Here is a 14,525-nt window from a genome sequence, read left to right on the forward strand (position 1 = left end):
GCAGGCTCCAGCCACCTGCCCCATGCAGTGTCTTCTCTTTGATTACTTGTCCATCTTGGCATCTCCCTTTCTTTCCCTTTCTCACCAAGCATTTACCTCACAAAGCTCTCTCTCTTGTCTGGAAAAGTAAATGGGACAATTAATCTATGTTAGAACTAACTCAGCAAAAAAAATACTGCTTTGTTTCAAACTTAATGGGTTTCCTCTCCAGCTCAGTATGTGGCAGGAAGGATGGGGATGTTGGCAGCAGCAGTGCCCAGGGCTGGGGGACGGCAGGGTCACTTCTTCCTCTGGCAGTGCTGGCTCAAAGTGTTTGTGTAACTGCAGGGTGCAGTGACATCAAAGGATGCCTTTTGTCAGCTCCTGTTGGCTGTTGTGCTGCTGATGAGTGCTGTTCCTTTACCTTTCTCTTCTGCTGTCCTACTTTGTGACCTGCCCAAGGGTTCCCTTCCAGCTTTCCCCCTGCCCTTTGCATTAGCTTCCATAATCATGAGGCCACTGTTTCACCTGGCTAATCTGAAGGAAGAATTTGGGGTGGGAGACCAACTTCCTGCTGAATCAACCAACTCCCTCCACAGGCTGAGACTGTGACAGCTGATGCATGACTGTGTTTATCTTCCCTGCTCAGTTTTTGGCCTGCCCAGGTTCCTGACCTGCCTCTACCCAGCTGTCTATTCAGTGCTGGTGCAATGGCAAAGGTAGGGTTACATGGGCAGAAATCAAGGGAGGGCTCATAAATACTGACAGGCACTAAAGCTGTGTGCTCTGCTGCAGAAAAAAAGACAAGGCAATCTCAAAAGGCACTTCTGCATTATTTAAGACATGAAGAACTTGTCTTTGTTAACTCTTACCAGCTGGGTTTGCAGCACTACAGCTACAACAGAAGGTACAACATGAACTACACCGTGTTTTTCAGCCTGCAGTATTTGATTCCTTCAAGATTTTGGGCTGCTGGTGAGGGTTCTGGGAAAAGGAGCTTGTTGCCAGTAGGCTTCCACTTGCCATATGCACACCTGGACATGTGCTGGAGAATGGTTACTGGCTTTCACATAATAGTTCTCCTCAGCAGACTCCAGCAGCAGTAGCACTGGACTCAACTTACATCACAGAGTCTCAAATAAAAGAGTTAATGTGAATGTATTAATTTACAAATTATTTTCATATGGCTTTACTAGATATCAGAAAAATAGTGTTGTACAATTATTTTTATGCACCTGACCTTTTTACCTGGCATTAACACTTCTTGATGCTCAGGTAGCTTCCATCTTACCTGAGAGAAGCACAGCACTAGGTTTATGTCCCACATCTGGCATTAGGACATTTATCTTTTTCTTTATATGGGGTGCATTTACTCCACATAAGCAGTTCCAGGTCAGTTTTCTTACCTATAAACTGGGATTATAGGACAATTTTCTCAATGGACTGAAAATAGCACATAGAAACAATTTTAATGTAGGTTCAATAGAAAGATTACATGGAGTAAAAAAGTATAATGTGGTCTACTTTCATCTCTCTCCACAACCAAACAAAAACACATCTGATGTTTGTTTGAGCTGAAAAAAATTAAGAGAACCAAAACAGCAGGTGGGCTAAAGGGCAGAGCAGCTGGAACAGGCTGATACTAAATGTTGCCAAATTTTATACAATCTTAATCTGAGAGGCCACTTTGGATTTAAGTTTAAAAAATATCGACTTTATGTTCAGGGGACATGGGGAAAATTTTATACATGATTGAGATGAAATGTAAATGGAGCTACCTGGTTCAAGCTGGTTAACAGCATTTACAGTTAAACAGAACCAAAGGTGCAATAATTGCTTTACACAAAGGAACTCCAGCAACCAACATTCTCTTTTAATGTTACAGTATTCTTTGTGAAGGTTAGGGCTTGTTTTTCCAAAATGTTTTTCCAAGTAAAACCAATTAATTTAATCACAACATCTATGACTTCCTGAGTATCATCTGCCTTCTAGTTCTATGTTCTCTGCTAGTTGCTTCTACATGAATTCCAGTGTGACTGGAGCAGCTGAAATTGTTTTTAGCTGCTCTCTAATGACGTCTTCATCCTTAATAGTAAGAGAAGAAAAAATGTCACTAAAAGAAGTTAGAACTTTTGAACTAACTTTAGAACCACAAGCAGACCCAAGAGGGTAAAACAGAGAAAGGAAAAATATTTTAGGGCAAGTTCAAACTAATGAGGAGGGCTGAGAAGTATAAGAAAAATATTTTAAGGTAGTTACTATTTTAATTATTATATATATATATCTTGATATATCTTGAGAGGAGCTTTGGAATATTAGAATATCAAATTTTTAATTCCCTGAAGTCACATTTAATTTTTAAATGGCACATTTTCAGCAGTACTGCCATGGTTAGGGTGCAGCCGTCATTTTCTTGGAAAAATAAAACAGCATGAATGTTAGCACAGTGCAAATTAATGTAAATTAAAGCACAACATAATCAATGAAGCCTAAAACAGGCAGCCTGTGAAGCCACAGCTGGAGCACCTTTCCGTATTGGCCCTGTAATAAAATGCTTTAATACCTTTCCATAGGACAGACTCTCCTGTTTTCTGTGCTGCTCTGGTGGCCCTTTCACATCACTGGTGTTCAGTACAGGTGCAAAACTCCAGCCAGGCAAAAGGCTGCCCAAGCCAGAATTTCAGTGCACATCAGCCAGTCCAAGAACCAGCTGTGCTGGGATAGTACCCAGCAGGAGCTTGTACGAAGTGTTTGTTAAAAGGCAGAGAAGGTGGTGACTCAAAGAAGGGTTAAATGCTTTTCCCTTGTTTTATATATCCAGTGATCTAATCCTACAAATGGTTTTTATCACTGTCATTTCTGTGCAAACCAACTCCAGGAGAGGTAGGTGTGAGCAAAATTACATTAAAAATGATTCTGTGATATCTCCAAGATTACATGGCTCTCGGGACCAGGTCATCATCCTGAGAGGTTGAATTACCCACTTCCTGGTAACTAACTACTGTAAGGAGGAAGGTACAAGTGAGGGACAGTAATGATGATCCTGTAATTAAAATACAGGAATGAGAGCCCTGAAGGAAGATTTGGAGGTGGCTGTGCTTCAAGGCTTACTCCATACCTGAGGCCTACAGAACATAATCACTTCAGCCCATCCAGTTTTAAAGTGAGCTCAAATGCTCTCTGTCTTGAAGTTCTAGTAGTGTTTGGTATTTGATATTTTGGTACTTTGAGTATAGTAAAAGGATTATAAGCTCTCCCACTTAGGGTTCTGTAATTATGGGCATCTCAAGCACTCTCCCAACTATTAGGGAAAAAACCCCTCCTTGACTTCAAGGAGGCAGGTATTTCATAAGATGGAAACTATTGCAACATCATGCACTTTGATTGTTGCTAGGTGAAGTATTTAATGTTCAGAACAGCTGCCTAATGCTTCACGATGTGGATAAATTTAGGTGGTGCCCAGATGTCCATTATGCAAATTCTACCTCAAAGTATATTAAGAATACTTTAAACACAGAAAGATTAATTTATCTCTTTGTTCTTTAGGTTAGAAGACATTCAGATGAGCAATTTTGCTAAACAATATTGCTAGTTATTTAAGACAGATGAACCAAAAGAGTCTTAAGTTTTAAAGACCCATCCTATTAAGTTTCCACTAAAAGTTAGCTTTGATCTCTGGCTTCTATCTGAAGTCACTTAAAATTGATTTGTCCCAAATGACTTCTACACACAAGCTCAGCTGCTGGATTCCTGTTGTGTGGATCCCTGTGTGGATCCACATCTGCTGACCAGCAGATGTCTCCAAATTCTACAGCATCACACTTTCAGCTTCCAAAATCTTCAGTGCCCTTTTGCACATTCCAAAGGATGAAGCTACTTGAGGCTACAAATACTCTTGCTACTTATTCACATTATTGTGAAAACTGAAGTTCTGAGGTGGAAAGCTTGTCTGCTGACACAAAGCACCTTTATTGTCATAGAAAAAAATGTTTGGATATTGGTTCACTTTTTATGTTGTCCTTTGTTTTATTTTCAAAATCACTAATTTTTTTCCCTAGAACAGCAATCTGCATCCAAATATGGCTATAATACTTTCTTCTGGAGGTTCAGTCACAAAAGGCAAGACTTTTTCCAAACTAGTATCAATGATTTTGACTTGGATATTAAAAAGCTCATGAACTACATTCTTTATGCACATCAAGAGCTGCTTTTACAATTCCCCAGGAACTATTTTAAAGCTAAGGAGCTTGTAGTAGGTTATAGATGCAAAGGCTGTTTTGTGGTGAGGGAATGAGGAGAGGCAGATTAGTGAGAAATATAGGAGACATACTGAGCCATGTGTTCTAGCTGTGTCTTTCCTCCCTCCAAAGACCAGAAACTCACCTGATTTGTTATAAAACAGACTAGATAGTATGTAGGAGCAAGAGGAAGAAGGAGTGTAAAAGATTGCAGATTTGTTTAGAACATGAAGATTTGCTTCTTAGGGGCACTGAAAATTAATTCCTCTAACTCCACTATTGGAAGAACACAGCTACAAACAAAAGCATTAGAACACACTCCCATTAAATTAAAGAGGACCGCACAAAATGAGGTGGATTGGCATTGAAAGTTTATCCATTTCAGAAATCTATACATTTAGATACAAAAGGGAATTAACACAAAAATTTACATACTTGCAACTCTTGTATTACACAGGTAAAGAGAGTGTTATGGTTTAAATGGATGTTTACAATTTAAAAATCTTCTGAGTGTAAGGTTGAGAAAACAATCAAATATCTGAATAGGGCCTCAAAGAGAGCATACTATAAATATGATTGTCATGACACAATGAAGTCAATTATTCCCAGAGAAAATCTTACTCTGTAGACAGTTAGGTGTGAATATTGTAAAAAACTTGAACTTACTCTGATATACATATAACTATTTGCCAAAAAAGTTTTTAAAATACTGTCTTGGTTTAGCCTTCTTTAGAGAGGATCAGGTATCTGTATGATCCTCATATTCCATCTGATGAGTAAGGAAAATTCCCTAGGGACTAAATCCTTGTTTATTGTTTTCATAAAAAGCGAATTCTTATTCTGTAATGGCTTTGTTATGACTTTAAAGTTGTGACCATCTAATGGTAACAAGATTAAAGTGGGCATGTATAAACTTTTACAAGTGTTGTAAACATTAGTAGAGTATGAGACCGTTATGACTGTATTTTTGGATCAATAGAATTACTTAAAAGGACTGTTAAAATAAATTTCTTCTCCAAAAGTAATTTTGGCATAAACATCAAACCTTTGGATTTAGGATACCTTGCCCCAAAATATTAGGAAACAAATAGTAAAAGCACCCTGGTAATGTCTGTCATTGATAGCATATTAAAAACAGATTTTTTTTTTTTTTTTTTTTTTGTATGCAACTACAAACTGAGTAGAAATTCTAACAATGGAAAATTGATGGTAGCAGACTAGGGTGGTGTGTTTTGTCCTTGAACAGAAAAGAATTCAATGAGCTGACAACCTGTTCCTAAGAGTGACCACAAGGATTTATGGATTGATAGTAGCATCACAATCATGGTTTCATGTGTTTTTTGTGCTTTGTTTGAAGAACCTTTGACTGGTGATGTGAGATAAAACTGCTAGTTGGAATTTGGAACATTCAAATGGCTCCCTTCCCCCAAAAACTCAAGCAGCCATTTCTCTTTTCTCACACCCTTTAAAAATACCAGTGGCACAAACCCTTCTAGTTCAGAACTCGGTAATGGGGCTCCCATGAAAGCCAAATTACTATTGTTCCATACTTATCTGAAGGGCATGTCATTAAGCAGTTTTTGGGATACCACACCCATACCAGCCAGATAGTACCTGATAGTGATTACTGTACTCAAAAGGTATAAGGATGTAAGAGGTGGCTTAAAAAAAAGCCTCATTTCCTGATCATCTTTACCCATAGTAAATCAAATATTTTGTACAGAAATCTTCATTATGTACATATCAACTATACAAGTAATACAAAATATCTCAGTTGAGCACCAATGCTGACTTTAGGAGTAGTACCTCCAAGTCAGAGTATTAGTATTCCCTGTCACAAATAAATTCTGACATACTTTCATTTTCTAGATCAGTTGTATTCAGATCACTTCTTCGTTCATGTTCATCTTCGACATTCCAAGGAAATTAGTAATAGCAGCAGTTTCATAAAAGGTGTGGGTATCCTGGACAGCTTTCACAGCATAATCAGTTCAAATCTTCATAAAAGGAAAGACCATAAAATCCACTGATCTGGATTTTAAGGTTTTACCAGAAGTTCATTAAATGGAATTTATATAACAATTCATGTGAGAATAAATGGTGGAAACAGACTCAGTTTGTGTGTGCAAACAGCAGGATGTCCAACAGTGGCAGGAGTCCTGTCCTCAGGGGTGTCAGTGAACCATGGCTGTCACGTCACCTTGGCTTTGAGTAACCATAAGGACACCTGAGAATCAGGCTGTCATGACTGGGTAAGACATGAGTGCTGTAGTATTCCACCAAACTTCCCATGTTCAAAAACATGATATCTGAATCCAGGTAAAACTTGCCATCCTGTTGTAGAACAAAAACATATGTAACTATTGACAGTAATGGAGAAAAAAGGGCCAGAATATAATCACCAGAACTCACTATTCCTCTGCAAACTACTCAGTCACACAAGTAAGTCCAAATTAAACTCAGGAATTTAGTAGGATTTGACTGGAGCTGAAATTTATGATGATACATGATACAGCAATTAGAAAACTCAGATCTGAGTACTCAAACTCTTACCCTAAATCAGATATTTGTAAATCAGCTGATTTTTACTGTCAGAGATGGGAACAAATTTCGACTTTAACTTGTTCATTCTAATATTTACCAAAATGCATTCCCATTTTACATACACAGATATAAATAATCTAGAGATGCATACACAATGCAGTTACTGACCTTTTCAAAGATTCTGTAGTTTCTCACTTTTCCTGGAGGTTCATCCCATACAACCAATACCTTGAAGAAGAAAAATGCAACATATTCAGTCTGTGCTATCAAGCTCTTCTAAGTCAAGGTATTATTGAGGAATTAATTAAAATTCTGCCAATTTTTTTTTTTTTTTTTTTTACAATCACTGACATTATGATAGCAATTCTCTCATATTTTCTTGCTTTAAGAAAATATCACATCTAAATTGTTAAGTACTTTGATGTATATGAAATGCAGTATGTCTCAATAGGTTTTTTGGGGGTTAATCTCAGCAATTGCAATTTACCTTTCCAGGCTTACTAGATGAGTTCCTAATGCAGTACAATCCATTTTGTGGTTGTCCTTGTGGGCTACTAGCTTTAAATATCCTAAAAAGAATAAACAATGACATATGTTACAATTTTTCATGTGCATGACAAATTGTTAGATAAATACAGTGTTAGAATTCTCATTACAAATATCTGTTTTGGGTGTAATAATTCATAGTAGATCATAGCTGAAAGAAAGTCACTGTTCTAGCACCTGAATCAGCAGTGCAGCAGAGATCATCAGGCTCTCTGGTCCCATCCAGCATCCTGGCAAAACTATCTCCTCCAGATGGAGCCAAATCACATTGCATTCTCATCTGTCAATTGATATATGAGCACTGAACTAATTTCTCTACAAAGTGATTTGCATGTTAAATATTTTAGTGCATGCTTTAAACACAAGTTATCAAAATGATCTTTGGACTACAGGTCAGTACAGGTTTTTGTAGGACTTGTAAGGAACTATTTTGAAATCACATTTTACCTTTCAACTTCGAAGGATTCCGAGGTATTAAGAAATATTGAAGCAGGCAGCCCAACCTGTAAAAAAATAAAGAAAATATATCACTGTTAAGTTAATGACAACTCAAAACCCTAGCAACTTGTTATGCAAATAAGCTACAGCCATCATCTAAAATGATTAACAGTGATTTAATCTTTACTTTATGCTTCTTTCTCCTTTATATCCAATCTTAAACTCCATAACTTATCAAGGCATTCACTAAAGCTCAAAAAGAAATGAAAAAAAAAATACACAGCACTGTGTTTTCAGAAAGTTACTCTTCTCCTGAAATAATGCACTTAAAATGTTCCCAAAGGTATATATAATCAAGGAAAAAAATATTCTTTTAGAATGGATCATCTGCTTGATCTTACTTTTTCATAATCATCATCATCATCAGAGTTATCATCAGGTTGGCTTGGCTTGGAGGGTAGTGCTGGTTTTTCAAATGAAAAACTTCTAAAACTTTGTCCATCTGGTGGTGATCTCCTGACAGAAACAGAATGAAAACTGAAGGATACCTCATCAGGAAAGCAGAACAAATATACACAAAACACTGAAGGAATAGTAAAACTAGAAGTGAAGATTTCAGTTTAGCCCCAAAACATGGAACCCTAGAGTGGTTTAGGGTAGAAGGCACCTTAAAGTCCATCTCATTCCAACCCTCCTGCCATGGGCAGGGATAACCTTCACTAGGCATCCTTGGAGCTCCATTCAACGTGGCCCTACCAGGGATGGGACATTCACAGCTTATCTGGCAATCTGTGCCAAATGCCTCTCCACCCTCCCAGCAAATAATTTATTCCCAAAATCTAAGCTGAGCCTACACCTCCCCTCTTTCAGTTTAAAGCCATTCCCCCTTGTCTTATCATTCCATGCCCATGTCAGAAGTCCCTCTCCATCTCTTTTGTAGCTCTTTTAGGTACTGGAAAGTGTTCCAAGGGTTTCCCCAGAGCCTTCTCTTCTCCAGGCTGAACAATCCCAACTCTGTCAGCCTATCCTCATAGGAGATGTGCTCCAGCCCTTGGATCATCTCAGTGGCCTCCTCTGGACCAGTTTCAACAGGGCAACATCTTTCTTGTTTTGGGGGCCCCAGAGCTGGAGGATGTACTTGCAGATTAATTTAGATAATCACAGATTAATTTGGGCAAGGAGAGACCTCTAGAGATCATTTAGCCCAAGCTCCTGCACAAAACAAGTCCAACTGGATCAGCTAGATTCACTGCAGATTTTCAAATAACAGGCAAAAAAAAGCACCACACAGAGAGGGATAGTGCAGGGAAGAGACAGATGTTGGTATGAATCTGAGTATGTCTAAACTTGTTAACTAATAAGTGATTGAGAAACAATAGTGCATTGTGTTTTCATACTTACTGTAACTGGTGACATAAAGATTTCTCTGTTCTAGGCTTGACTGCAGGGGGCTGGTGGCTCGGCACAGGTGGCTTTGGGAGCACTGGTGGCACAAACAGTCCGGGTTTACCATGTTCCCGTGGCACTTTGGGCTCTGCTAGCTTTTCAACAAGCTGTGACAACTTGGGTTTATTGCCTGGCAGAGGAGGAGGAGTCCGTGGGGAAAGGTTTACGCCTTTTAGCTTCTCGCATGCTTCTGGAGGAGCAAGGACTTGTGCTGGAGGCAGAGGCTCTGGAGGCAGTGGGTGAGACCCTTTGCCACTTGGAGGCTTTTTGAACACAGGTAGAGGGGGCACAGGGGGAGGCTCCAGCTTGATTTCAGGCAAGCTTCTCTTTGGAGGTGGTGGTGGCACTGGTGCAGTTGGTTTGCCAGAGTAGGAGTGTGCCCTCGCTTCTAAGGCGGATTTCCTGACGTGAGGAACGGGCGGAGGTGGGTATGCAGGGGGCAGGACCATATCTACAGAAAGAAAACCAAAACACTTAACACGCTGAGGGGCAACACAGTATGTCATCAAAAGAGACTTCTCAAATCCATTTTCTATGTGATCTAAGATATTTCATCGGGTCTGACAGTACTCAAAATGCTGGATAAGAATTTAATGTTCTGCATAATTCTGAAAGTTATAGGTAATAAACTCCTGATATTTTTCTTCAGGCATGGCTTATGATGACTTAGCAAAGACTTTTCACTTTGTAGTCAAAATCATTACTGCTTCTCCAGATATAAGAAAACACACCCCTAAAGGCATGTAATGCTTTCTGTCAATGGTTACCTCTGTTATTACAAACTTCTGACCCTAAATACCTCTCAAGATTAAATATCTCTGCATGACTTCAGTTATTTTGCCAATCGGAATAGTAATGTCCAACACAAAATAATAACTTGGCATTCCACATGAATGTTGCCTTCACTGGGGGCCTTTCATGAGGGGAATCAAAGAAATCACATCCATACCATCTTTCACTATGTCAGAAGTATCCGGCTGCAAATAAGACTCATCCTCTTCTTCCTGGTCATAATCTGCAGATAAAAATCAGTGTGTCAGACTCTGATAAATATTCTTGGAACCTAAGAAACCAAAGAAAGAGTATCAAGTACTTACGGCTTCTTAAAACAAATATTTTGCAGGTATTTTTTCCAAAGAGGTGAAAAAATAAGTTGTTTTGGTACACCTCTCTGCTATCCAGGTGTTTCCTTAAATTTTTATTTAAAAAGCCATCACTTATAACAGAGGCTGATAAAGTATACTCCACATTAAATTTTTTTTTCAACTTATAAGCTAAAAAATTATTTTTAGGTGGCACTCTCTAGTGTTCCAGCCTTCCTGAGAGGAGTTCAAATCAATTGCAGAGACACAACTACAAGCACTCGGAAAAAACCATAGCCCCCAAAATGTAACCCTACCACAGAAAAATGTATGGTTTTGCAATATGGAAGATTAAACAAGCTTAGTGATTGACAAAATTTTAATTCTTTTACCTTGCACTGCCATAAAAAAATAAAAGCACCACAAGAAATGGCTTGAGTGGTTTCAATGTTGGCTTTAACTGTAAATCAGGATAACCAACCCACAAAAAACATGTTATTTCTAGGCAGTAATTTCTCATTGATTATAAGAGGAGCCTGAAGGACAATATGCAGAAGAATGCCCTAAAAAATGTTAAGAGTATCTGATAAAAATCAATTATTCTAATTTTCCTAATTCAAACTCCTACTGGGTCTCTTACCATCATTCACCTGGCATACAACCCTCCCCTCCCATAAAATGAGAAGGACTAAACTACAGCCCCACATGAAATGCTGATGAGTCTGTTCTCCTCTGCTGGCAGCCATGGAGCCGGATTTCCTAACGAGCCATTCCTGCCTTTTCGTCCTAGTGAGGAAGAATAGTCAGGAATTTCCTTTCAGGAAATGAGTCCTTGCCCCCATCAACATTGCCCTTAGAAATCTCTAAAGGCAGCTGGGGAAAGGCCTAGAAAAAGATCTCTGCTGAACCTCAAGGCAAGGTTTCTCATGTTGGTTTTCAGAAACATATTTCTTGACTATGAACGCAGTTGCTGAAATATGCTGTGAATGCTGTGAATTTCAGTCATGTCCTCACTTTTAATTAACCTCCTTAAAGGATCTGAAATTCTTTAGTTTATTTGTACCAACAGTTAATGGTAGAATACCTGTTGCTGACTTAAAACTACAACACCTTGTATAAAAACCATTAGTTACAAATTGGACCAGTTTACTGAAGCTACAGGAATAATTCCTGCAGAATTCAGAAGAGATAAATAAGCAACAAAGAAGCCTTATTTATCAGTGTCTAAATTTGTCACCTTCATTATCTGCTGAATGATGGGAATACTTGATGTCGATGGGACGTTCTACTGAGCCATAGAAACTATCTGCATCAGAACCAGAGTCACTGCAAAAGAAAAGACAGAGTTACTTCTGTTTAGCAGGACTGCAGCACTGGAAAGGAATGCTGGAAAAGCAGAAGCAATCTGTTCCTTTTTCCCAATTAACAGTCAGATATGTTGCTGCTGTCTTTTAAAAGATTTCATTTCTTTCACACAAAGCTGATATTGAAATGCTCTTTGTTTAAAGATTTAGTTTTCTTCATATTCTTTAAAGTGTAAACTGGGAAGGGCTTTTCTTCTTGAGTCTTACTGTGCCTCTTTTTATTTAACAATAAATAAATTGTAGGTGCAAAAAAGCCTAAAACACCACAGTAAAGAGCTAGTCCATAAGCATAAAAAGCCAATAAAAAATAAGAGTTTATACCTGAATTCTATTAATGTTTCTTTCTTGTCATGGTAGTGACCAATTTCTCTTCTCAAGGATAGCATCCAATTCTAAACAAAAATAAAAATACAACATTCAACACATCAGTATTTAAATCATTAAAATCAGATGTATCTTGTCCTCTGTAAGAATAGAGTAACTGTGCAGGGAACATATATTGAAATAGTATTTATCCCTGACTTTTTATTGAAAAGACTCAGCAGTCAAATGTTTTCACTATCTAAAATCCTGTAGGAAGATACTGAAGTATTAATTTTCAGTTTGCAAATTTCAGGCTGTTATTCCTAAAGCCAGATATACATTCAGAGTATGTTTATGGGTGAGAGATTTCACTGAACAGTTTTCAGAATTTATCAAAGGCTCAACGTAGCATTACTTTTTCCTTGGTGAAAAATAAATATGGAGTATTTATGCAATATGGATAAATCCATGCCATATAGTATGTCACAGCCATTCCCTAAATTGCAAGTTGAATTTACACTAACTTAATAGTTAAAACTTCAGACATGATTTTCAGAGGAGCCCAAAGAACTAGGTATACAAATTTCAGTGTCAGCTGCATTTCCAGTTCGTTTAGATTTTAGGGAAGTCCAAGATTTTCTTTTTGCTTCAAGTAAAATGCTATTGCAAAAGAAGAAAGTTACCTTTCTTTCATCTTCAGAAGAAGCTGAAAAAAACCACGTCCTGTGCTTCTTGCTTATGTGAACTAACTTGAAAGGAAACACATTGCTTGATGTTGTCTCCTCAGCTGCCCGCATAACCCTGAGAAACACAACAACCAATACAGAAACACCTTAATCTATAGGTAATGCTGCTGTGCAAGCCATAAAGGCTGACAGACAGCAGTTCTACTGGCCAGTTTTGCCCTATGAAAAATAACCTCCAAGCCCAGAAAATCACCACAGAAATCCCCACATGTGCATTTGCAGTACTTCTCCATTATTGTGGTAGAAGCAACAATGCAAAAGGAAGAGCACTTTTTAATCCACCAGCCAGACTTTTATAAACAGATGCTTTGACTATTCAAGAGTTAATGAATCACACTAATTCATAAGTGTCACACACTGCAAGAGATACTCAGGGTGCTAGTGGCCCTTATTCAAGAAGTCACTATTTCAGAGGGGAAATCAAAACATTTCCCATGCAAATAAGGAAAAATTAATAATAAAGGCAAATTTCATTTTTACACGTTTCCCTTATAAACACTCTCCACATTTTTTATTACTTTAAAAAAAGCATAACTTAACCACTTTCTTTTTTCTTGTAAGGAATTTCTTCATTTGGGACTGCTATGGGGAAAAAGATTTAAAAACCCCTTATGCAACTACTTAGTCAAACAATCCTTTCAGTTTAAATTCTTTTTCAATAATGCTTATCTGTGCCTTATACTAATCAGGACCTGGTCCCTATTCTGACAAGTTCTCTACAAAGCTGCTAGAATGAAGATACATAAAAAGGAATGAATGTTCTCAAGCATTTACAGATTTCATTGTTCACATTCATGCAGATTGCAGAAGCTGGTGTCATGACAAAATTACAGTGTGGGTTTCTTCTACAAAATCATTACTTTTTAACTGGCTACAATGTTTGCAAGTGCATTTCCTTATAAATATGCCATTGTTGTGCTCTGTTGGAAAAGCTCCCATAATTTAAGAAAAGGTAATTCCTTATTCCACAAGTCTGAGAACATTACACAGTACAAGATATACAAATACAATAAAACTGCAGTGGTTAGGATCAATATTTCTCTACATTCACTCTCTCCCATTAAACCTTTCTTAGCATCAATTTCAACTGCAATTCCCTAAAGTTAGGTTGGACTTGTATTGGTAGGTCTTGTACTTATTCTGCATTCGGCTTCTGACAATACTGGCTAACTTGAAAGCCAAATATTTCTGTCTTCAACTTTCAAAGTAAATATTAAGATTAAAAATGTGCAGTGAAATGAGTCAGATACTTTGCACATGCATTCTCTCATTTATCACTCTGTAGTTGATACAGTTTCAACCCTAACTGCAGTTGCTGAATCAGTAACTCCGTAAATTTTCTCTTGTGATTCCTTTCTGGTCACTACAGAACAAAGATGTTTTGTCTGAAAGAATCCACATCTATCTGTATGTATACTGTGCATTAATTAGTAACAGAGTAAGGCAATTCCAATTCAAATAGCATTTCTGTTAAATTACAGAAAGGGAAGGCTATCCACTTGTCAAGCACGGGAAATATCATATACACAGTTTGAAAGGAAAATGTTTCTTGGAATCTGACATCAATGCTTAACCCAAACAACAGATGTAGCTCTCTTTAACGTCATTAAAAATGAAACCCATGGCCCCTAGCAATAAGTAAAAGGAGCTTGGGTGTTAAACAACTTCCTTGGCACTTACCTGTTGTAACCTTTCAAAGAAAATGCACCCTGGGGAGATGCAGATGTGCTGCTCTTAAAGTAGTAGATACATCCCTCGTGGATAATCACAAATCTCAGTGGCCCTGAAAAAATAACAAATAATCAAAATAGAAATCCAAAGGCAGCAGAACAACTGAAC

General features: G+C 37.9%; 2 protein-coding genes across 7 annotated transcripts in view; both read right to left on the reverse strand.

The window, feature by feature from the left end:
* MFSD10 (major facilitator superfamily domain containing 10) overlaps positions 1 to 1,306 on the reverse strand; it is a 10,108-nt gene extending 8,802 nt beyond the window's left edge. The window contains exon 1 of the mRNA XM_056490856.1: positions 1,271 to 1,306. Within this exon, the coding sequence (XP_056346831.1) occupies positions 1,271 to 1,306 (36 nt within the window). The remainder of the gene's footprint in view (positions 1 to 1,270) is intronic.
* A 3,260-nt stretch (positions 1,307 to 4,566) lies between these two features.
* The window catches only part of SH3BP2 (SH3 domain binding protein 2), a 36,075-nt gene continuing 26,116 nt past the window's right edge, over positions 4,567 to 14,525 (reverse strand). For 3 of the 6 annotated variants that reach the window (XM_056490313.1, XM_056490315.1, XM_056490310.1), the window contains 11 exons: positions 14,367 to 14,469; positions 12,624 to 12,741; positions 11,959 to 12,029; positions 11,511 to 11,599; positions 10,141 to 10,206; positions 9,147 to 9,642; positions 8,147 to 8,282; positions 7,755 to 7,810; positions 7,249 to 7,330; positions 6,930 to 6,989; positions 4,567 to 6,551 (listed from right to left, as the gene is read on the reverse strand). In XM_056490313.1, the coding sequence (XP_056346288.1) occupies positions 6,414 to 6,551; positions 6,930 to 6,989; positions 7,249 to 7,330; positions 7,755 to 7,810; positions 8,147 to 8,282; positions 9,147 to 9,642; positions 10,141 to 10,206; positions 11,511 to 11,599; positions 11,959 to 12,029; positions 12,624 to 12,741; positions 14,367 to 14,469 (1,415 nt within the window). In that variant the 3' untranslated portion in view covers positions 4,567 to 6,413. The remainder of the gene's footprint in view (positions 6,552 to 6,929; positions 6,990 to 7,248; positions 7,331 to 7,754; positions 7,811 to 8,146; positions 8,283 to 9,146; positions 9,643 to 10,140; positions 10,207 to 11,510; positions 11,600 to 11,958; positions 12,030 to 12,623; positions 12,742 to 14,366; positions 14,470 to 14,525) is intronic. The other 3 variants (XM_056490316.1, XM_056490311.1, XM_056490312.1) reach the window with 2 other exon arrangements.

This window comes from Oenanthe melanoleuca, chromosome 4 (genome assembly GCF_029582105.1).
Source record: "Oenanthe melanoleuca isolate GR-GAL-2019-014 chromosome 4, OMel1.0, whole genome shotgun sequence".
In the NCBI taxonomy this organism is placed as follows: Eukaryota; Metazoa; Chordata; class Aves; order Passeriformes; family Muscicapidae; genus Oenanthe; species Oenanthe melanoleuca.